At 41.4% G+C, this 25,025-nt stretch overlaps 1 protein-coding gene across 5 annotated transcripts in view; it reads right to left on the bottom strand.

The window, feature by feature from the left end:
* Positions 1–1,457: 1,457 nt before the first annotated feature.
* LOC123373173 (synuclein alpha interacting protein) overlaps positions 1,458–25,025 on the bottom strand; it is a 113,430-nt gene continuing 89,862 nt past the window's right edge. For 4 of the 5 annotated variants that reach the window (XM_045022009.1, XM_045022010.1, XM_045022013.1 and 1 more), the window contains 5 exons: positions 22,365–22,534; positions 13,549–13,641; positions 9,995–11,054; positions 7,684–7,754; positions 1,458–2,036 (listed from right to left, as the gene is read on the bottom strand). In XM_045022009.1, coding sequence (XP_044877944.1) covers positions 1,952–2,036; positions 7,684–7,754; positions 9,995–11,054; positions 13,549–13,641; positions 22,365–22,534 — 1,479 coding nt within the window. In that variant the 3' untranslated portion in view covers positions 1,458–1,951. The remainder of the gene's footprint in view (positions 2,037–7,683; positions 7,755–9,994; positions 11,055–13,548; positions 13,642–22,364; positions 22,535–25,025) is intronic. The other variant, XM_045022011.1, reaches the window with a different exon arrangement.

Genomic DNA, 25,025 nt, shown 5'->3' with positions numbered 1-25,025 from the left:
ATTTATCCTTCATAAACCATGTTATATTTGTGAGCTTCTTGATGTTCACAAGATTTTTCACACACTTCACGCTCACCACAAATCTGACTCAAGAAATCCATGCACCAGACACAGGAACTTTGCTTACCCTCTTATTCAGACATTATCTTTCAACACTCAGACAATTGGAACACACGTGTCCCTTTTCTCTTTGCATTTTTATTTCTCATGGACACATGGAAGATGAGAGGCTCAGCTAGAGGTATTTCTGTTCCTGGCTTTCAGATATTTTGGAGGTTTCATTGTTTTCTTAAAAAACACAGTTTAGGTTGGCTGGAGTGCTAAATTCGTTCCTTCTATTTGAAAACCAAGGCATTGCCAAATGGAAGATAAGAACTAGGGATGTTAACACAAACTATGAATTTCACTTCTGAGTGTGCTTGTCTTTTATTATTTCAATTTATTTTTCTGATCTCTTCATTCTCTTCTTTTAACTGATAGAGTTGCTGTGAAAAGCCAATAAGCAATGCATAATGGGTTTAGTCACATATCTCCTCTGAAGTCAGTAACAGCTGCAAACAGTGAAACACATTTGGAAAACTGATCCAAAGTGACTCCATTTTACTCCATTAAGCTACACCCTGATCTCTCACATTATCTTACCTGTAAATCACACAATATTTGGATGTTAATTTGTGTAATTTCAACATTGTAGCTTGTCTTCTTTGAAAAGAAAAATGTCACCACTAAACTTGCTGTTGTTGTAGTAAGATCTGTCTCACCAAGTCCACATAGCCCAGTTGAGAAATGAGGGAGAAATGCATCATTTAACAATTGCCTGTTACTTTGCTTTAGAACTATATACTGTAGGGACTGCCAAATGGAATGTTTTGATAATGTATAAAGAATCTAGAAGAGAACTGAATGAGGAATTAAAAACTCACTTCTTCCATGAGGTTGCAAAACACTGACCCATTAAAAAAACCTCTATATAGCAAGAGAAACAACATCCTTCTCTGGATCTCCCAGTATATCTTGTATTACCAATGTTTGTCTTTCAAAGCCTGAACTAGTTCCCACTGAATTTAATGGAAAGTCTGTGAGCTGCAAAGAGACATGAACTGGGCTTTAATAAACTGTAGGGTCCTCATAGCAGGGACTCTGAGGCTAGTACAGCACCAAGCACATTCCAATTCTTGACAGAAAACAACAAAAAACGTTAATTCTGGAACTTATTTATGAGTTTCCTGAGCCACTGACATTTTTTTTTAAAGCTACAAAAGCACATTTAAAATTTCAAAGCAATTTTTAACACAAATGATTTTGCACATATGACCATTTGTGTGGAAGTCTAGGTGGTTGTTAACTGCACGGATACTTCCATCATTCAATACTTAAGCATTCTAAAAACCAAAAATGCCACTGTGAGGAAGCAAAGAACAGTGAAATGAGAAGTATCTGGACCCATTCAGGTGGTATATTGTTAAGACTGTTTTTATTTCCTTTTTACAAAAAATAGAAATAACAGACGAAACATACCAGACAAAAAACAACGCTATTGCCTTGGTCTCATTGAGGAGCTCAGCAGGCAGAGTCCTGGCTGAAGTTTTTACAGTATATGTCATTGAGAAAGGGAAATACAGACCTATTACAGTATATCCATGCAATAGATGAAGTATAAAATGCGTTCAGTGGCCAGATGAACATTCTGGAGGTTGCCCGTGTCGCTGCAATTTCCAAACCATTACTTTTGCTCCCCCATGCCTTTGAACAGTCTATCTTACAAACAAGTTACACACACACACATAGCATAAAAACATTTTGTATATGGTCTAACTGTTACAAATTTAAGGCATCCTAACAGTCTTGTTTTGCTGGTGAGAGTTATGTCTCATATTAGTGTTCTTAAAAGAAGATATTTCAGGCATTTCAAACCACGTTTGAAGGCAGACGAGGCATCATGAGATATGATTTAGAGGAAGAATTCCTGCAGCTCTGGCTCTTCAATATTATTTTGGCTGTAAGATTTCAGACTTTTCCTATTGATGTCATTATGCCTGGGGAGAAAAAGAAGAAAATTATCCATGATCATACTAATGATACGGTCCGGAGTGTTTGATCTTGCGCTTATCTTGTTTTATTTAGAATGCAGTTTTTGTGTGGTGAATGCAACCTTATCTACAAGCTTGATTCTCCAAACATTTACTACTGAATGGAGGGCTTAGTACTGTTCTTAGTTCCACTGACTTCCTTATGGCTCTTATTCTGGTATCAGATTAGCATGGGCAGATTTCCAAAGCCAGCCTGTAGAACTGGGACCTTTGTTTGTAAGGAATTGTGTAAATTAAGGCACTATTCAAATATTTAATGATAACAGGTAGAAATTTCAAAAATTCCTAAGTCCCATTGCAAGGGAGTGGGATTTAGGTGCTTTTGAAAATGTTACCCCAATAGTACATTCAGAAAATCATATTCAGCACACAAAAATTCAAGCAAAAAGTAAACAAAAGTATGGCAATAATTATATGGTAAGCTCATTATAGCAAAGACCATACCTTGTTTGTAGAGCACCAAATATTCGGTACCTTTTACAATTCTTCCAGTTTTATTAATTAAGATGTTATTTATTAGCAATATCAATAAGTATGCCTTCTCTATAATATATATTTTAATCTCCAGAATGCTCCATTCAACCAGTTTTTAAAGGGGTATACTATGTGCTCAGAATTTTATCCTTTAATTTAAGCAGGGAAACCAAAGAGAGAAACATTTAAGTCTGCAAACTATTTTATAGTATATAAATTCAATTCAGAACATTCCAATTCTTTTGATTTATCTGTGGTCTGAATCATCCAAGAGCATAATGTGAGTCCAATGCTGTTCTAATTCTCGTCAATAAAGTTTTTAAATTTTGGGGTAGGATTTTCAAAAGTGCCTAAGGGAGTTAGGTATCCAACTCCTCCCACTTTCACAGTGACTTCCTTTGGACACTCTTAAAATTTCCCACCTTCCATTATTTGTCCTTAGCAGTAATACTCCTACAGTATAATCATCATATAACTTGGTCACTGTAAGGGCCAGATTCTGGTGTGTGGGTAAACTTCACAAAGCACAGGTCAAGGGTGCGTATCTGATAAGGTGGCTTCAAGCTCACGTTTGCACAGATCCTGCTGTGGCTCTGCAAGCCAGACAGCTGCTTTTGAGATGACTCGCTACTGCGCTGTTCCAGTTTTATGCCAGTGTAACACCACTGGAATCCACAGCTGTGTGAATCCCTCAGCCTTCCTCATGTGGAAGGCCATGCAGAGCACAAAAGAAGCCACATGACTCAAGCACCCTCTCTGCTACAGCTCTACAACTGCTCCAGGGTTTGTGGGAGGGATGCAGCTTTTCTAAGGGAACATGTCATCTAGAAGCTGCACCTTGACTCCACCTAGGGAACGCCATCAGGCTAGTGGCAAAACACCGCTCATCACTGCCTCTCCTCAATCTGCTGCCCAATGCAGCATTTTCCATGTTTTTGTAAACCTCCATGCTGAGCTATGAGAGGGAGTGGGTGGGATCTTAGTGCCCCGCTTGTATACTGTTCCCAGTTCCTGCCAACCTGAGGGAGAAGATTGTCAAAACAGGTTTCTAACAGACTGTCATAACAAGGTCTCCTGGTTGATAGTGGAGATGGCTACCACTGTGCCCCTAGACTAGTGCACCATAGTGTCCCTTACACAGCAGATATTGATGACTGACCATAACTAATCTTCAATCTGTTACGCACTCACTTTGCGCTCGGAAATATAAATCCCAGTGTAGTCAATTACTGGGCACTAGAACTCACATTGGCAATGTCTATTGCTTTAATAAGCATTTATAATTTTAAAAGGGTGTACTATTTATTAACTACCTGAGGGCACTATGATGGTGGATTCCCCTAAAGCACTAGTACATCCAAACAAAGTACTTCTAGTTGCTGATGGCCAGAGGCTAATACAGAGCTTCTTACTGAAAAGATGAACCAGTGTTCACTTTAATGTATTACAGATTCCAAATGAAAAACTGTGGGAAGTGAACATTTCATTGGAATCTAGGACACAAGTAATTGCAAACATTTGTTTGGACTTGTAATAAATAAAAAGCTAACCAGTCCTTTCAAAGAGAAAAAATCACCCTCCACATTGAAATCTCTCCTCAGATGTTCAGAAAAATGGAGTGAATCTAATTTTACAAGGACCCTGGAAATGTTGTTAATTTCTTCGCTATCAAGCTGTGACCAACTTGGAAAAGTAAACAACATGCCGAACCCCGACACAGATGAGATTTTTAAATGTTTTTAAAAAAAGAAGTTGGGGTTGGATGGGGATGTTGGTTGATTTCAGGTTGATCTCAAATACTTATTCACCATTTGCTACAAAATTACATGTGGAAAGGTTTGAGTTAGAATGAGTTTGAGCAGTCCAGATAAATAAGACAGGCCTAAGCATCTGAAAAAGGTGATAACTGTAGAGGCAGCACCCTATTCAAAACAGGTACTTCTTTTTTTGGAAGAAGCTGTGTAATGTTTCAATCAGAATTACAGTCTTCCAACTCATTCCAGGGGAAAAGTCAGACTCTGCCCAGAATGACTAGTAATGGGACTGAGGCTGATACTTTCCCTAACCCAGTGATCACCGACTGGTCAATCCTGGAGCTTCTGACAGTTGATCACGATCTCTGGACGCTAAAACTCTGGTGGCGCAGTGGGGCTAAGGCAGGCTCCCTGCCTGCCCTGGCCCCATGCCACTCCCGGAAGTAGCCAGCATGCCCCTGTGGCCCCGGGGGGGTGGGTCAGGGGTCTTCGTGCACTGCTCCTGCCTGCAAGCACCGCCCCCGCAGCTCCCATTGCGCCTCTGACCAGGATCCGCCTGAGGTAAGTGCCGCCTGGTGGGAGTCTGCACCCCTCCTGCACCCGAGCCCTGAGCCCCCTCCCAGAGCCAGCATCCCATACCTCCTCCTGCAGCCCGAACCTCCTCCCGTACCCCAACCCCAGCCCTGACCCCCCTCCCAGAACCAGCACCCCGTACTCCCTTCTGTACCCCAACCCCCTACTCCAGGCTCAGCCTGGAGCCCCCTGTCACACTCTGAACCCCTTGGCCACAGTCCAGAGCCTGCATCCCCTCCTGAATGCCAACCCCCTGCCCCAGCCCGGTGAAAGTGAGTGAGGGTGGGGGAGAGCAAGCGACAGAAGGAGGGGGGATGGAGTGAGCGGGGCGGGGCCTCGGGGAAGAGGTGGGGCAGATGCTGGGTGGCACTTAAATTTTAAAAGTGATCTTGTGCGTAAAAAGGTTTAAGACCACTGCCCTAACATATTAAGCTGCACAGGCTACATGACACTAGTATGTGCGGGCTGTGGGTGAATGGGAAAATGACAGGTGCAGTCTTGTCAACCTTGAATGTTCTAAAATCATGAGACAGACCAAACAAACCAAAGTTTGACTTAAATATCATAAGAACCCTTTAAAAATGTTTTTTGGTTCTTTTTCTGATTTCTGATTTCTCACTCCTAGCGAGAATAGCCCCTTTTGTAATTCAAGAAACTCTCCTGAAGTGCACAAAAAATACACACCCAACTGGGGGACCTCCTCTCTTTTACTCCTGGTTGACAGGGGGGCTCTTCTCCAAAACCATCCCTTCCCCAAGCACTGATCTCAGCTCTCTCCTCTGTGCCCTGCCTTCTACACCCTCCTCCCTTCAAACGGGCACCAACCCACACCTCACTCTTTCTACTGTTGTTGGGCTCTGCCCCTACCCAGCTCTCATCCTAAAATACCTTCCCCTGCTCAGCTCTCTCTCCCCTTCCCTGGATGCTGCCCCTTGTGAATGTTCTGGGAGAGTGCATCCCAGTTGGGGCTGGATCCCTGCAGGCTGGAGAGGAAAGGGGGGACACCCACCCACTGAGCCATTTACATGCTCCTTGGATCCCTTTTCTATCATCACACACCCCTATCTTTGCTTCTCTCAGCCCCACTCAATGCTGAATAGAGAAGGGGATAGTTAAAAACTATCCCTAAACTGGTTCCCTGTTTCTCCATCTGCCTCATGGCCCAGAAAGAATGAACAGATTTGTCGTGAGGGAAACAGCAAGGAGAGCACCAGCCTCTGGTGCAACTCGTACTGCAGTCCAAAGTCTGCAGCTCAGTCTCCCAGCAGAAGCCTCTACAGTCAGAACTGCAGCATCCACTACATCACAACAGTGGTGTTCAACCTTTATTTGTGGACCCCTAAAACATTTCAAATGGAGGTGCGGAGCCCTTTGGAAATCATAGACAGTCTGTGGATGCCCACGGGTTCGCAGACCACAGGTTGAATACCACTGTCTTGTGGTAATTACAACCTTTTGTGGACCCCTTAGACATAGTCTGCAGACCTCCAAGGCTGAGAACCACTGCACTACATCTCCAGCAGAAACCCAGGAACTTCTCATGAAAGGCCAATTTTAATGGTGCAAAATTGTGGCACTTGTGAAAATATTGTGAGGGCTGGCAGCCCTGTGAGATGGTTCTAGCGTAGGGGGATGATTAGTGGCTTAGTATCTCACCATACTCAAGCGTCTGAGCTACTTTGGCTGGAGAGTGTCCAAAGACATTACAAGAGACTGTTATAACACAGGCATTTTCCCTATCTTAAAATAGGTCAGAAGTGAATCTCCCCAATATTCCCCAGGGGAGAAGAAAACCTTCGTAAACTATACTTTAGTGTCCCGATGCTGATTTCACTGACACCAGTGTAAGTGAGAATTCTCAGATCAGGAAGTATATATATTGTGTGGATGTGGCCCACATGACACACACAGAGCTGTACATGTGGCCCAGAATGGTAAATAGGTTGAGAACCTTTGGTCTGAACTATTAAAATCAAGTTAGGTATATGCGAGAAAGATTTGGATGGTAAGGGACAGACAGCCCTAGCCCTACATTTTAAAAAAAACAAACTCGAACTACTAAACCTGCTAAAGTCATTCAAACTCCTAAACTGCCAGAAGATTAATTTTAAACTTTTCCCAAAGTTCCTCGCACTAGGTTAAAATAACAGAGCAGCTTAAGGAATATTTTCTTTTAAAACAAACATATATCTTATCAAATGCTGCATTTTGCAGCACACATTTATGGCTACTGAGAGATTGGTCTGTCTGCCTGACAATCTCATAATGCAGTACATTTAAATCAGAAAGATTAAACAAATGGTCAAAATCATGAGACTTTGTTTTAACATATATAATTTTTTCTGAAGTCCAAGGCCGGGTGAGAAGAACACAGAAGGCAGAACACTGTACTTTATGTTCAGATTATGATTGGAGGTTGACTTGCCCTACTCATGAGAAGAAATTTGACTTCCATTCTCATCTGGTACTTGACTTTTGTTCAACAGAGACCAAGCGCTATGCCAAACAGAACTAAACTGCATGGTGGATTTATGAGTATGACTACTTTTATGCATGCTCACAGCTGAAGCCTCTAAGCTAGTTCACCTGTGACATTAGCAGAAGTTCATCACAAGTGTGGGTTACTTTTTTTTATTTTTTTTAAGGAAATCAAGTATTTGCCCTGTTTTTTATTCCCGACACCAATCATATCATTTATCTCAGAGGCGAATTATTTTAACAAGCACATGCAATTAGGGGGGAAGAAAGCAACAATAATGAAGCCAAACAATTCACTCTGTATCAGCACATACCATGCATAGTTACACAGACGGTCTTCAATCAGCATGCTAGAGGAAAGATTGGTGTAGCTGGAGTAAGGCCCCTAGGGAAGTGCAATATACAAGTCAGTTGAAAACATGCAATGAGCTTATCACATGCACAATGCACACAGACATATTTAAAGTAATTGTGCAGTCAAAAGGTTACAGGAGAATTTTTAGCAGTGAAAACTTTTTTAAAAAGATACTTTAAAACATAATTAATCTGTTTCTTTTTTGAGGTAGAGAAAGCCCATTGCTATGAGGTATCTCTGACCAGCTGTGAAACTATATTTCCAGAAGAATTTGGTGTTTGACAAAGATAACATGCAAATATGGCACCTTGACATTTAATAAGATGACCTCTTGAGGTCCCTTCCAGTCCTACAGTTCTACATAGAGCAAGTGTCAATACTGCAAGCAATGATTGATAGCTTCAGAATTTCCTTTCCAACTGTTTAATCTTCCTAAGTGAGCTAAGTAAACTATTTATGACACTACTTTCTATCAGTTTGCAGTGTTGTAGCTGTCTTGGTTCCAGGATATTAGAAAGACAAGGTGGGTGAGGTAATATATTTTACTGGGCCAACTTCTATTGGTGAAAGAGACGAGCTCTGCGTAAGCGCGAAAGCTTGTCTCTTTTATTAAAAGGAATTGGTCCAGTAAAAGATATTACCTCACCCACACACACTCATTTTCAGCCAGAACATTTTTGAAGACAATCAGTCCTTTCCTCTCTCTCTCAAATATCTGAATCCATCTTTTTGAAAAATTTCACTCTTACGGTATCGAGTTACTTCTGTATTTCAATGGCAGTTCAACTATTACAGTTACAACAATTTGTAAGCTATTTGAAGGCCCAAATCTGCAATCTTTAATCTGGCTGTGTATTTCTATGCAAATAGCATTAAGTGCACCCTCTCTTGTCTGCCTAACCTATCCCATTGACTTTACATTTTTAATTTTCATTTAATGTTTTGGCACTACACGGTCTATTAATAATACAGTAAATTGTAACTCATCTCTTATGAGATTGCTTTTTCTTCTTTTTGCCTTTCTTTCCTTCATTCACTTCTTTTCACTGGCTGTATATTTGGAGGCACCTTTTCCTCCTCTTTTTCCATTTACTCCTAAATTATATTTTTGACAGTACATAATTCTTCCATTTCTCTCTCCCTTAGTCTGTTTTCTGTTCTTTTGGTGTTTCTCCTCCCTTTCAATTTCTCCTTCCTTTTCTTGTCCTCCATTCATCCCTTCCCTCTTGTCCTTCTCACCCCAAGAGACTGACTCATCACTCACGTTCAGTGCTCCTCCACATCCTGTCACTCACACACTCTATTCTCTTCCTCGCCAGACAGGCCTGTTGCTCCTCACAGCCACACACATACACACTGCAATCACACTGTTTCCCACCCCTCTGTCTCTCTTGCACTTACACATACACACACCCTTCTTTCTCTCCCTCCCCCAAGGGGACACTCTTTTGGAGTAATTCCTCTCCCTCTTTCAAACAAGGGGGGCGGTTTCTGAACAGACACATCCTTCTTTTCCCTGTTCCTCTCAGGAGGGGCACTTACTTTGTCACCCAGGCTGCATGCAGTGATCATGGCTCAGCTGGCATGTCAGAGTGAGCTCTCAGATAGCAGGTACCAATCTGCTGCTCTGATATGAACAGGAGGGTGTAGAGGAAAGAAAGCCACAGCTGGGAGGGTGTGAGGAGTGAATTGGGCAGCGGCTGCTCATGGAGAGCACAATAGCAGAGATGGAGGCAGAGAAGGGCAGCAGCAGCAGAAAAAGGGTATGTTTACATTATTTTCTGCCACCAACTCATTCCTGCCACTCTAGGTAACCAGGTCTATAGGATAGGGGTGGCCCTGAATGTATTTACTCCTTTGTAATCCAAAGGCTTTTAAATTAATGTTCTCACTATGAATTGTCCCCCAACAATAAGATTAAAAATGTATTCTGGGTGAAATTCCCCTCTGTGCAGAGCACAGAGCCAATGCATCAATTAAGGGCACTTATGGACTTAAGTGGCTCCTAGTGGTTCCTCCCACGGGGGGAGAATTTCACCCTCGACGATTCCCCTTCCTTCCATAAGTCTTCAAATAAAAGCCACCTATGATCTGCAGTCTGTGTGTCTTTTCACCAGGCAAGCAGTGCATATTGGTTGTTTGTGTGTACATGGCTGTGGGGAGGGAACATGAGGTTGTCATTCTTAACCATAGGTAAATTGTTCATTATTTTAAAAGGAAAAGAAATGAGAAGGAAAAAAAGGCTTCCTTCCCACCCTGAGAGCACTCACTGTCTTATTTTTTCCTTTAGAAGGAGTTGCTGGATTTCCCTTGCTATCTGCAGCCTTTCTTCCTAATGAGGTAAAGGGCAATGTTGATGAGGTTTTCATCAGGTTTGCTGTTTGACAGTTGTTGTTGTTGTTGTTCTGGTTCCCGCTCAGAGTCTCCATTATAGATCTAAATGTTCCAAATGGCCTTTTCAGCTGATCCCCAGGTTCAGTGCTGGCTGGAGCCCGCTGAGGCGCTTTGCTACGGTCTTTGTCCTTTTCCTCATTCAGTTCAATCTCTGTCTGCTCCATCTGCACCACGGGCTCCTCAAAGGTTACCCTGAGTTTTAAATTCTGGGAGGTTCTGCGCTTTGAAGATGGAGACTTGAGGGCACTCTTAGGACTAGTAGCAACCTTTTGAACAGTGGCACTGTCAGTGCTGGACTGAGAGGTATCTCCAGAAACCTGGCTCTGAGATGCAGTCCCAGACTGATACTGGGGTTCGTTATCAGGATCACTGCTCTCTGAAGAGGGAGATGGGCTGTGGCCATCCACAGATTTGGAAGCTCTAATGCCAAAAGGAAACCGGCGCCCTGCTGCCAAAGTGTGTTTCTTAATCATCAGATGCAAACTCTCAGTGCTTTCAACACTTTCTACTATGGGCTGTGGCCTTGGTTTGTCAGTTCTTTTCACAGGGGTATTCTTCAGGTCCTCAGAATTATTTGAGTCTGTATCAGACTCACTGAGGGATCTCTGCATAAGCTGCCTCAGTCTGGCTAACTTCAGCTCCCTTTTCTCTGGTAAAATCTTCTTCACATTCTTGGAGGAAGCATGAACATCCTGAAATTCCAATGTCAGCTTCTCTTGCATACAGACATTCTCAGAGATTTCTTTCCCCAACAATTGGCGCAGGATTTTATCTGAGTCCTCGTCTTTCGTCTTGGACCGAGTATGGCTGGAAGTTCCCAGGCTGCCAAGAATCTGAATCCCATCTTGAGTGTTCACTTTACTTTTTGGTAGAGACAAATCATCTACACCAGAGGCTTTCCACTGAGGTTTACCAGAAGCGGGGGACAATGGTGAACTTAAAGGAAAAAAAAGAAAAAAAAAGGAGAAATGATTTTCAATACAGGACACCACAGTCAAATATGTACAGATATAAAATTTAGTGCTGCCATTTCCAGTGCACGTCTGTCTGAGCATACTGCTCCTCTTAGCCCCTTGATCTTTGTCCATGTAGAACGTATTATTATGGAGCAACTGCAGAGGCTCTGCAGTGAAGGCTTTAATTCTGTTTCCATTCTAAACTAGATTTTGACTCCCTTTCTCTGCTAATGTTCACAAAGAAAAACTCTTTACAGCATGTTTCACAAGTAGCCTGTTATACAAATTGTGTATGGCTACTTGAATTCCAAAGAAGAATTTTAGAGGAAAATTTGAAAGAAACAGCTGTTTTTCAGTTATAGACCTTTCTTACACATTTTTCAAAAAGGTAAAAAACCACTACTTTTTAACTATTTTTGTCCAGTCATAATACAAAGATAGCTTGGCCTAATTACTACAAACATGCTTTGTGCTAGTCAGAGGTGCATTTCACACATGTTGGATTTCACCCACCACTAACAATAAACCATGTAAGACTATATAAAAAGCTAGGGCCATTCACACCTCCCCCTTTATAGTTATGTAAATATACATTAATTAAGTTCAACATTATTAGGACGTTACTCTAATAAAAAAACCCAAATATTAGAAAGTGAGGAAATACAATCTTAAGTCTGTTTGCAAAGGATTTATGTTACAGAGCTCCTTCCCTGAGGCATGGGTTAGAGTCCACAAATTCCATATCCTGATTACAAACCACACAACACCCTGCTTTTACTCATGGCCACTGGCAAAAAGACTCAGTTATGGTTAATTTGGGGCAGTATAGGTGTGAATTTCTTTTTTCAAACAACTGTAGTTCTAATCATTTCACAGTCCTAATACTGTTGTACTAAATTAATATGCTATTATTAATCACTTCATCTTAATTAAGAAATGTTTTAGTATATAAGTGAAATAGACAAATTAAAGCTGTATCTGGCCTCCTGGGAAATGTGCATGCAAAAACTACTTGGGTGAAAGAAGGTTATCATTTGGGTGAAAGAAGGTTAGTTCTGATGATCTTCCTTTGGTTCTTGGAATGTGCTTCAATGAGCAGAGCTATTGACATGGCAAGATGGGACGGGTGAGGGAGTTGTAACTGGAAGGAAAACAGTGAACACCATGAAAGCAAAGTTTAAAAAAAAACTGAAGAGCCACTTTCATCCCTACCCACATAATCAAGAGGAGGAGGTTAGTGGTTAGAATTAGTGAGTGACGCAGAGCATGAATCTTCCTCTCCCATTTGAAAAAGATATACCAACCAAGCAATTCACCCACCAACCCGCCCCTCTCATATATACAAAGACTTCTCCAATCTCAGAAGGTGTATTTGCACTATCTATTTCTACTTCAGAAAATAATATAAATAATAATGATTTGCACTTGTATAATACCCCATCCAGTGCACTTTACAAATACTAATGATTAGTATTTGTTTCCCACAACTTCTTAGATACTGTATAAATAGCACTCTAAGGGCTTGATCCTAAGTCCACTGACATCAATAGGTGACTCTTTCCATTGACGTTAGCGCTTATGTTAAAATGAAGTTAGCTCCATAACACACCCCTGTTATGCAGGAAAGTATCATCTCCATTTTACAGATAAAGACACTGAGTGAGAAAGAGATTAAGGGAACAATCCTGCAAACATTTAAGTATGTGTGTTACTTTACTCCCTTTTGCAATCCCATTGAAGTCAACTGGATTGACAACTGAGTAAAGTTAAGCACATACTTAAATTCTTGCAGGATCAGGATATAATTGGCTTGGCCAAAGACATATAAGAAGTCTGTGGCAGGGTCAGAAACATAAACCAGGCCTGCTGGCTCCCAGTCTTGTCTCCTTCCTCTTCCTTAGTGTTATTCAACTAATGTCAAGTGATCTATTTTAGCGAAAGCCGTTGACATGTTAAATTATACATGTTTCTGGTTCTGTGGCTTTTTACAGTAGCTAGTATGGGCAAAACACGTAATGAGCACGAGAAGCCATATTAATCTGCAAGCATTTTTTATTAGCAACCGGTTTTATGAACTATAACTAGCATAAGGTTACAATGGTATACATGGTACACAAAGTGAAGCTTTACAATTTCACCAGGTGTTTCCTGTGTTCACTGTGATTCATCTTATACAAAATGTACTTGGCTTCCACAATAAATCAGATTTTATATTGTGAGGAACAGGAATGATTAGTTCTGCTTATCTCTTTCTAAGAGCATTCAGTATTTACACCTATTACAAGCTGGCAATTTAAAAAAGATGTGAACTTGAAATCAGCAGTGAAAAAGAAATGTATTGAATTTTAGCAGATGTTTTACTATTTTTTAATGTGTGAATGATTAGATAGACCATGATCTCTCCTGATAATAGTTATGCAATAAAAAGGCTCCAAGTTACTCTACTTTAGAATTCCACTTCTGGAAACTGTTACCTTGGGGATGTTGGTAGTGATTGGCCCTCTGATCTCTGGGCTTCTAAAAGCTGCTGGAGTTGGTTCTGTAATGTTACACGTTCTACTGTCTGCCTGTAAGGAAATATTAAACCATTAAACCCATTTTTAAAGGCTGCCTGTATAAGAGGATAAATGATACCACTCATTCAACATCACACTCAGAAGAAAGTCTCTGTTCATCTATAATTGAAGATGCAAATACAGAGCATATAAAAATATTAACGTGGACAAAGAGGTTCTGTACTCCTGTAAATTGCCTCTAATCCCTACGGGAACCCTGTGGTCACTGTATAGCACCTTCTGAAAGCTGCCTAGTTAATATAAATTATTTATTACTGGTAGTGACTGCTGTAAATTGCAAGTTTAGAATTTTAAGCAACAGTTTGTTAGAGCTGAGTGATGCACAAAGCTTAATCCATCTGGTGGCAACTTAACACCTCAAACTGTCAAGTCACAGCAAACTTAAGGTCAGATCACGATGGCTCTTGCTCAGCTGTGCATGGGATGGGAATGGATGCCTCTTGCAGAAGGCTCTAGCTCTGGGGAGTACAGGTATTGCTCACTCCTATTTCCTCTGCAGAGAAAAATCACAGGAAGGTCAAGAAGAGGGGGGAAGGCCATTACCTACAACACAGGACTAGTGCATCAGCAGAACTATCTACTTCATCCTGAAGGTCAGAGCAGACTGTGAACCTGCACTCCCACATAGGACAGTGGTGAAAATACCACAGTGTAGTCAATAGAATACAACCATAGCCCATACACAACCTCTTAATTTCCTGTTTTACTCTGTATGTTCTTTGTAAATAGTCTTCATGCACATCTAGAGCTTTGGACATCACAATTAAATAAACATACAATATTGTGCATAACTGATATTGCACGTATGATTATAGTGCAACCCTAGCAAAGAATGAGAGAAAGTCCACATATGCAAATATGAACACAGACACTTATTCCAGGTACAGAGAGATCTAGATAAACAAAAATAGGAAGACGACATCCATAATAAATTGCATCTATCTTGTACCTGTATGGCTCAAGACAGATATTTAGACAATGACAGATTTAAACTCCAGTATCTCAAAACTTTGCAGAGCTAGAAATTGAGGCTTCATAGCTATAGGAAAAGAGAGACTCACAGCTTTCCAATAGCAGACATAGTTCTTCCTTCTGCTAGGGTATGTTCCCACGTACAACATTTTACCATCAAGACATTTTTATGTATACATAAGTATTTTAAGGCTTTTTAAAGAGGTGTTTTAAGTTTGTTTTAATTTTTCTCTCCTTTGACACTTTGTAGTTGGACTCACAGTAACTAAGACACAGGTAGAACAATATAAGGACTAATCCCAATACATTTTTTAAAATTCTCTAAAAGATTTCCAGAATAGCTTTTCTGTAAAATGTGTCATATAGAGAATACATAGTGGAGTAGGGTAGTAGAACAGATTTCGCCAAGTTTTCAAATGTGTGTGCAGAAGTTGTGTCAACCAAAGTGCATACACAAATATTAGTTGTGTGTATTTTTCTGAGAGTCCACCTTAGGTGCTCACCTTTGAGCAGTTCACCCTTAGAAACATTTTGTTACTTCATTTAAAAAATCCAGTTCTCTAGAACAGGAGTTTATGAAGTTTGCACTCAACTGAAGCCTTCACTGACAACTTGCTAGGAAACTTGACACTATATTAGTTAGCCTCATATTTGATACAGCGACGCTGGCCACTAAGGTTATGTGTACACTGCAACGAAAAACCCACGGCTAGCCCATGCCAGCTGACTTGGGCTTGTGGGCCTATGGCTGTTTCAAGGCAGTGTAGACTTCTGGGCCTGGGCTCTAGAACCCTGTGAGGTGGGAAGGTCTCAGAGCTCAGGCTCCAACCTGACCCCAGAAGGCTACAGTGCAACGAAAGAGCTTTGCAGCCCAAGCGCTGCAAGTCCAAGTTGGCTGGCATGGGCTGTGTAGTTACTGTGTAAACATACCTTAAGACTGAAGCACGTTTTATACAATACTCTATCTTGATTCAAGCAGCCTTTTACTCAGCTCAAATGAACCAGTGAATGAAGACTCTGCCTCGAAGAGAGGCCATGAGCTACAATTTATAACTTCAGGAGTTGTACTTGGTGTGCACATTTACTTCCCTTTGCTCTAAAATTACTGCAAACCCAGGACATATTCAAGACATGGACAAATCTGAACTATATTGAGGCCACAAGAAAATGGATTCTTCTGTGTTTTGAAACGATACGTAAAGATACTTTCTAGGAGCAGAATTCTGGATTCTCCAGTCCTGAGTGGAAGGTGGGGGAGAACACTGCATGGAGCTTCTTGTGGCTCCCTGATTCAGGGCTACCCAACCTGGGTGCAAATTAGGGCACCACAGGAGCAGCCCTAACTTAACGCTGGTGTATGATTAGCCGAACTCTGCTCCACTGTGTCCCATCCTCTCCGTCCCCTTCTGCTGGGGGTTGGGGATGGCTGGCTCAAGAGGTGGTGGAGCCACATCTGCCATCTTTCTGTTGGCTCAAAATTCTTGCTCACAAGGAGTTCACCACTGGTTCTTTCTGGCTGGTTCAAAGTGTACTACTTACAAAGTAGCCTTAAGCAGACTGCAGAATCTGGACCTAAGTTTCCTGGGATGAAAGCTTTGACTCCTCTATCCACTGACAAAGCTATCTCCTGACATAGCCGCAAATACTCGACATAACCTAAATTAGGGTACCATCGTAATTAAAATATCCATATTTGTGGGCTTGCTATTTAGACTATTACAGATAAGCTTCACACAAAAGAGAAAACTAGAAAGATTTAATAAAAAAATGTGCAAGACAGGTGGTGTAAAGTGTATTTACCCACAATGCTTTCAGCACGTTTGATTTTATTTCCTATCCCTTTAAGCATAGGTACTTATACATTAAAAGTGACCATGCAAAAAGCACTACCTTTTTATCTGCTTTATGGTTTTGGTCTTATCTACTGCCTTTATATTTTTAGTATTTTTTTAAATCTTGTTAGTTGTGCAGAACTAACATAGCTCTGTGACAGTGAGTTGGATTCTTTCCTAGCTCAAATACCATCAACAGAATTGTTAACTAAGTTCCAAATACAGAGTCTTTATAGCTGGAAATGTCAGAGCCAGAAAGAATCCAGATGACTTCTCAGATCTCAGGTTGTATTTGCAGGACTGACAGAAAATAAATGTTTTTTTCTTCTAATGTACCAAGTGGATCTGGAAAGCACTAAAGCAATAATGGTAAGATCCCAGCATGCCATTTTACAGTTATTTCTCAAAGCATAACCACACTAAGTTATATATATCTTCTCTTCCTTTAAATTTTCCCCCTTCCTTCCCTTCGCCTACACAGTTCTGTGTACTATTTTAAAATCACTCCCACAATCTGTCAACACTGGATTATACGGTAAACTCCCAAGACAAACTCTTTTCTAGGCAAATTATTTTCATTTGTGATTACTCTCTGATATCTACGTACCTATTCACTCCCCTCTTACCCTTTTCTCAACTTCCAGTTCAGCATATTAAAATAAGAAACATAAATCCCATACAGTGAGAACTAATCTGAAAGAATGCAAACTGTTTCACAGGTTAACTAAAAACGATGCTTGTAACCTTTATTTATGTGTTTCTCTCACTAGAACATCTTTTCTGACAGTGGGCTTGGCTACACTTGAGAGTTGCAGCGCTGGTGGAGGCTTTCCAGCGCTGCAACTTAGTAACTGTCCACACCTGCAAGGCACATTCAGCGCTGCAACTCCCTGGCTGCAGCGCTGGCTGTACACCTGGTCTGCTTGAGGTGTAACGAGTGCAGTGCTGGTGATGCAGCGCTGCTCGTCAGGTGTGGCCACACACCAGCGCTGTTATTGGCCTCCAGGCTATTAGGAGATATCCCAGAATGCTTTTAACTAAATTACTCTCTTTGTTTTGTTATGCAGCCTCTCTTTGTTTTGTTGTGAACTCGGGGCTCCGGGAGCTGCTTATCTAAAAAACAAACACAAGCTCCTGTTTGCTGTGATCAATCTATAACTGACTGTGAACAATCAAATGAGATAACCCCTGTGATAGAGGCAGGCAGGGGGCTGAGTGTTTGCTTGACGAGAGAAACAGCGGGGGCGGGGCAGAGAAAGGGAGTCCGTTGGAGCAGCTGCTTATCTGGTCTGCAGGCTGTTTGCAGTTAAGAGTAAGGGGTCGGGAAAATTTTCTGATTTTGCAAGGCAGGGAGCTGATACACAATGTCAGCTCCAAAAATCCACACTCTCTCTCTCTCCCCCGCTCCCTGTCACACTACACCCCACCCCCCTCTTTTGAAAAGCACGTTGCTGCCACTTGAACGCTGGGATAGCTGCCCATAATGCATCACTCCCAACAGCGCTGCAAATGCTGCAAATGTGGCCACACTGCAGCACTGGTAGCTGTGAGTGTGGCCACACACCAGCGCTTTCCCTACACAGCTGTACGACCAGCGCTGTAACTCCCAGCGCTGCAACTCTCAAGTGTAGCCAAGCTCAGTTACTCCTGCCAAGCCTCAATTATTTTTGAAAGGCATTATACAAAAAATCTATTTATTCTTTATTAAACTAAAACTATTAAAGCTTACTCCATTCCCATATTTCCTTCATTTCATTACATAATGAACACTATATAACAGACAAGCATGCACACACACGTGATAGCCTTGTAAATTACAGGATCATATATTCTTGAGCAGCACTTTGTCATGTAATATCATACACGTTAGTATTAAAATACATAATTACAGCTCACCCTACCTTGCTCCTAATCAAGTCACAGAGTTTAGTCACTGATGACAGTGGGAACACGCTGAGGCCCCAGACACTATTAAAATGTTTCAATGTACCAAGATCTATTGTTTTATTAAAAAAACCCAGACACTTTATACAGCAGAAAATAAAACACATAAGTAAGTAAATGATGGAATAACATTTTAAAGTTTACGCCTACTATCTGTATACACGTTTATATTTTATAACGAGTACCACACACAAAAACAACGGAGCATACTATAAAGTTAAATTTTATCCTATAATCATTTTTATTTGTTTGGCTTCAACTGCACAACATTATAAAACCATTCATATAAAATTTCAGCTAAATCCTGGTATTTTATCTACAGAATGTAGATGAACACCGGCAACAAAATGACAGACTTCTGATGAAAACCTGTAGTCCACGCTTCACTTACATGAGGGTATTTTTGTCTACATCTTTTTATTTTAGTGCTTGGCTTGGATAGATGATTCCCATCCCCAGCTCCACCAATGTTATCTAGCTATGGTATTATGTCCAATACATCATGCTGCAAACCACAGGGAGTCCACAGAGAAGTCTGCCATGGAAGGACACTGTCAAAGACATCTAGGGAAGGGCTGATTTTATATCTTTGGGCCTGACAGAATTGTTCAGGCCAAGATAGCTCAAGCAACACACAGGTCAAGGCAGCTAATGCCAGCAGAGGGTCAAAAAGTTGGCTCATTTGTGCAGTAGGGTGTCTTCTGATCAGAGGTCCATGGGTTCCTGAGGCCACAGACATACTACTGAGAAAATCAGTCTGATTAACCAAATTGTTAAGAACCTTGGTGACCTTGAGAAGTACAACCAAGGCCTTTTTATGTAGGCATTGTGAAAAATTTGTGACTGTCTTGGGAATCTCTTTTGGTTGGCTGCTCCCATTCTGAACTGATCATGTTCTCTATAACTAGACAGAGAAGTGGAGGATGGGCTTTTTATAGTGAAGCTGATGGTAAGTACTTGTTTGTTGTTTCACTTTCCCTATGACCCATGGTGGAAAGAATTTTCCTGAATCTCTCTCTCTCTCTCTTCTGGATTCTGAGTTCCCCTTACTCTGAAGATAAGAACGATAGGTAGGATTTCTGGTTTCTAGACATTTCCTATTTTCTAAATGTCATATCTTCTCTCTGGAGAGAGACCGAGACCACCTTAGAGATCTTTTGTGTTTACTCTTAGCCTTTGAGCTTGCCCATTTGGTCTGATCAAGGGGAAACTGAAAACTGATCTGAATGTTGTTTTACTCCTGGTTTTGTGCTCTCCCTTAACACTGAACCATGGAGGGGTTTAGTCCAGTAGCAGAGAGTCTTTCCCCTGGCAGAGAGCAACACCCAGGTGTTCGTTTTCTGGGGAGAGTCCTTGAAACAAGAATCAGAAGAGACGCTTCTTGAGCTGGTTCAGGCCCCCTGAGCTTCTTAAGTTCAGCTGGTCAGGCTGAGCAGCAGGGATGGTGATCTGATTTCACATAGCCAGTTCCCACGTGTATTTGGGACAGTCTGACTTGATAACATGCTAAAGGTGGTGCCAATTCCAGGGAGACAGATGAAGTGGCTGGAAAGGAAGGTGGTAGGTGAACTGTTGTATCTGTAGGACACTATTAACCTCTTCAGCGCTTTCATGGATGGAAATAAAAGGGGGTTTCAAACAGAGGCACTTGTCCCTGGCTGATGAGCCACACTGGTAAGTAAGTAAGTGGAAGTCACTGAGTCTTCCAGCAAGTCTGGAGCTGGAGTTCCAGTACTGGGGCTGAGGCTGGTAACCCAAGCAGGCAGGCAGAAGTTGCTTTTTCAAGCCAGTGATGGATTATTCCACTGCCTGACTAGGTTGCAAGACAGCTCCACAAGAAGCTCGCAGCATTTTGTCTCCATCAGAGATTGGGGAGAGGCAGCAACACTGAGTGGAACAAAGCCCTTTGGCTTGAAAAGACAGACTCCTACAGAGCACAGATTGATTTCCAGCTGGAGCAAACACAGAAACCAATCTGGAGTCAAGTTTAATGATTCTAAAGGTTTTCTATGTGCTACAGCTCAAGGGAAACCGAGGGTCTGAGAGGTGCCTGTTGCTGTTGTCAGGAAATATTCTGAGCTAGATTATATTCCTAAGGGAGCAAATGTGCCCACTGCTTGCTGGCTGACAGGTTTAGTCTTCCCTCCCCAATGAGGCATCAGAGGTAAAATCCAACACAGGTACGGTGAGTCTTGATAAAAAAGAATTCTACTGAAAAAGAGAACTGAAACAAAGAACTGATGGTTGCCATTTATCCTCTCCATTTCTATTTCAGTTTGTTGAAGATATAACAACTGAGATGAGTATCTGAATAAGAGTGAGTTTTCAATACTGAAAGACAGCATATGAAAAGTGTGACAAGATATAACATTTTTCTCTTTTGAATTCACTGCTTTGGAAGGCATTTCTCATTGTGTGCGGGGAGTGGGGAAAGGAACGCACGCAGCTGGATCTAATGCACTGCTTAGCGACCTAATTCTTGAGCGCCATGTTCAAGTTACCAGGAATCAGGCAGGAGCCAGACGAACTCATCTGGATGGGGTCAGACACTAGTCAGGTCATCATGAATCAGGACACGGTCAGGATACAAGTAATCAGGCATATCTGAGTCTGAAGCACTGGACAAGGTGTCTGAGCAGCAACCAGGTAGAGCCTAATTGTGCAGACAGACATCTTCCAGTGCTTCACTTTGGGTTTAAATAGGAAGCACGGACCAATTAGAGATCCCGGTGTTCCTCCAATCAGGGCCCAGAAGAGGCCTCAGTGATATAGCTTCTGGTTTCTTGTTCTCTCCATTTGGTCAGCAAGTAGTGATGAACTGGGTGTGAGCAGGGAGGTGTCAGTTGACTAGGAATCTTGCAGGCTCAAGACACGTGGGGTCATTACAGTGTGTGTCTAAAATGTAAACTGTAACTAACTGAGATGTTTCAATAATACAAGTATACACATATTTGCATATATGTACACAAAAACAAAATACCTCAAATGAACTGAAGTGTTCTGTAATGATAGAAGAGGCAAGTTGCTACTGTATAGTCTTTTTCTTATATATACAAAGTTCTATGTGGCAGATACACATGTACTTAACAGCAAAGGAAGAATAAATATTCAATAAAACATTTTGACCCTGATTCTTAAGACATTAGGTTTGTAATTGACCGCATAAATCATGTGACCCATTTTTCCATGTTTGCATGTGTAAATGGGATATAGTGTACACTAAGAGCTGGATTTTCAGTGTTCATTTTGGGTCTAATATTACCACTGACCTCAATGGGAGCCAAGTTAGGCCAATACTGAGTGCTTTTGAAAATTCACCCTAAGGGGACATTCAATCACAATAACTGCATACACAATATAGTCATGCTATCCCACATCTAACATTTTGAAAATCAGGCCCTTGTAGCTAATTCATTTGCTATGAGCCATAGTGATGCACTCAAACTTGGTCATATGCAGAAAAAAACAGAACAAACAATATTTCCAGAATAGCTTTTTCCAAGATCCAAAGATTTTCTAACTACTATTTTCATTATTCCTCACAACATCAACACCTAACACTGTAATTACAAAGAACCGTTTTAATGATCTAAATGTATGCTAAGTGACTAGAAAAATAAGATTAGAAATCATGTGGTCCTTAGGATTTTAAGGGGACAGGTATAAGGTGATTACTTACACACACAAATACACAGATATCGCCACTCATACCCACGCCCACATAAGAACAGCAAACTTTCACCAAAATTAGTAGAAGAGCTAAGCAGCTAAAGATGAAGGAGCAGATTGATTAGAGTTTGAAAGAGTATGGTGGTGGATGGAGAAAGAAGGGGAAGTGTTAATTGACTAATTTTAATGTAGAGGTAGCTGAGGGACCTAGTTAATAAACTAAAGACAAGAGAGAGACTTGTTTTGAGAACAATCCTGGTGTAGCCACTATCCCACCTTTATGAATTAGACACTTACTCCTTTAGTTGTTTAGTTAACTTCACAACCTGAGATGCCAATGACATGCATGTCTCCACAACCACTAAGTAACGGGAACACATGGTGTGTCCATGTCGTTCAGCACTTTGTGAAGGTTTCTCTCCAGCACGGTTTTGCATGGTGACATTTGCTCCATATTCAACCAATGTCTGCAAAGATGTAGAAAGAACGCGAGTAGCTGTAAGTGTCTTTAAAATCTCTGCTATAAACTATGGCAAAGATTTTCAAGTCAATGGGAACTGCTGGGTATTCCTATTAAGGTTCCTAAAACTGAATTTAGAACCCTGACTTCAGGAACACAGTTTTGAAAATCTTGGTCTACATTATTTTTTAAAATCCTCCATACAAATAACTCTTCAGTAAGTCAGAGCTCCTAACTTGACAATCAAAGTTAATAATGGGGAATAGGAGTAAATTTAGAATACTGAGCTACCCCTTCAGATGATTATAGAGACCAGATGATATATTTCCCCCCTCTTGCTTTTCCTGTCCCCCAGTTAACTTGATTTTACACCTTTTGTTACTTTGTGTAATGTAACTTTTATAATGGGTTTTAAATCTACAGTATACTCTGGGGTTGAGACTAGTGAATGAGAAGTGTTTACATTTGGACACCTGCCAAATTTTGCTTGTGATAATCAGGGGTGAAAGTAAGAGAAAATACTTACCGGTACGGGGTCCCCGGAAGGGGCGGGACCTTGGGTGGAAGGGGTGGGGCCTTGGGTCAACCTCCTCCAGCCAGCCCTTCCACGTTGTCTGGCCTGTGCTGCCCGGGGACTCCAGTGGTGATTTAAATGGCCCAGGGCTCTGGCCGCTGCTATGGTAGCTGGGAGCCCTGGGCCCTTTTAAATCACCGGGCCCGGGGGAAGCTTCCCCTTTTGTGTGCCCCCTTTCCCCCTGTTGGTGGCCCCTGGAGTCGGGGGGGGTGGAAAAACGGCAGCAATGATAAAGCGCTACCAGTGTCCTCTTCTTACTGGTACCCCATACTGGTCTACTTTCACCTCTGGTGATAATACAATAAGCCTTTTTCAAATGCACTTGTACAAAATCTGTCTTGTTCTGTGAATGACCAGCTAGCCTGATTTTAAGACTGCCTTACTATGAAATTACCAATCTGAGCTTTTCAGTTCAGCTGGGTTTTCCCTGGCACAGGGAATCCCTGGGTATAATAAGGTCAACGTAGCTAGCTTTCTGTCCTGATCCCTTGGCATAGGAGCATGTTGGAGATGGAAGGTGTGGCAGACTCAGAGGGGGTGACAGACACACTCAAAAAACTCTAGTAGATGGGAGTGGCACAACTTTCCTTTACAGAAGCTGTGCTTTTTAAAAAAAAAATCTGTTTAATTATTATTTCAATCAATTTTCCTGGTACTGATATAAAGCTTACTAGTCTGTAATTGCCAGGTTTTCCCCTACTGGTTTATCTATCTATCTATCTATCTATCAATCAATCAAATAAAAAATATTTTCAAAAATTCAGGACAATTTATTCAAGTTAATTCTTCAGAAGGGAAACGGCACTAGTCTTGCTTCCATTTAACTTCATTTCCCAGAATGGACTGGAATTGTTACTGTTCCATGCAAAATCATTTGCTAATCAGTACTCTTTCACAATTTATCGCACAGCTCTAAGGGACACTGTCAAAGTTGGTAGCCTTAAACATTGACCTACCATGACAGTGCTCCCATCTGGTAGGTCCTACACCTTTCGCATTCCTTCCATCTATTTCTTTTCCAACTGATTGTTGCAACTATCTGAAAAATAACAACAAAAACACTAAGATAGGGATTGCGCATGTGCGCTGTTTCGTTTAATGTGACTCTCACAATAAACTGGGCAGGGTCCACTCCTGATGTCTTTCAAAGCAGGACAGCATCTCACTAACAAGAAAATTCAGGAAAGTTTTGTAATGGTCATGTCTCCAAATCTGTTTGATCGATTTCTTACCTCAACGTCTGCTGGTTCAATTTTCCCCTATTGCACTTACTACTTACAGATGCCTGAAATGACTTTCCTGAATTTAGCACTCCTTGTCTACGACTCTCAAAAAATACTACTACTGGTCAGATACATTTTCTCTGTCGCTCTCTTCCTCTTGTCCTCATATCTTCCTTTTCCCCATCTTGGCTTCTGGTTTTTGTCTTCCACCCATGTAGCTGATCTTCTCTTTTCCTCTTCTCTCTATTCTCCTTCCTTTCTGACCAATATCTTTCTCAGATACTCTGCTTTTCCACACAATCCCTTTGCCATCCTTTTAGACTAATTCTTTCCCCATCCATTAGTCATCCGGTCAACAATTTTGGCTGCCTAACACAAGAAGTGCTAGCAGCACTGAACACTGGAAACCATTCTTGTGCACAATGCTGCTAATGATCCCCAGGGATTAAGACCGTGCAATCCTGCAGCTTGCTCAGCATGCAGTCGTTCATCATAGTGCACCCTGGCTGTTCATGGTTTTTCCCTCCTTCTGGATAGTTGCAATGGTTTGCTCGAAAGAGAAATAGATGGCAAGCATCAGAAAGGTAAGAACTTTCAAAGGAGGTCAATGCCAGAGTATGCCTATCAATCCTGACAGAGTCCCTTTCAGCTCTTTAGAAGCTCATTAACTCATTAAGGGGTAGTCTCATCTTAATGCACAT

The sequence above is a fragment of the Mauremys mutica genome, chromosome 6 (genome assembly GCF_020497125.1).
Source record: "Mauremys mutica isolate MM-2020 ecotype Southern chromosome 6, ASM2049712v1, whole genome shotgun sequence".
In the NCBI taxonomy this organism is placed as follows: Eukaryota; Metazoa; Chordata; order Testudines; family Geoemydidae; genus Mauremys; species Mauremys mutica.
This window is presented reverse-complemented; position numbering and strand designations above follow the sequence as displayed.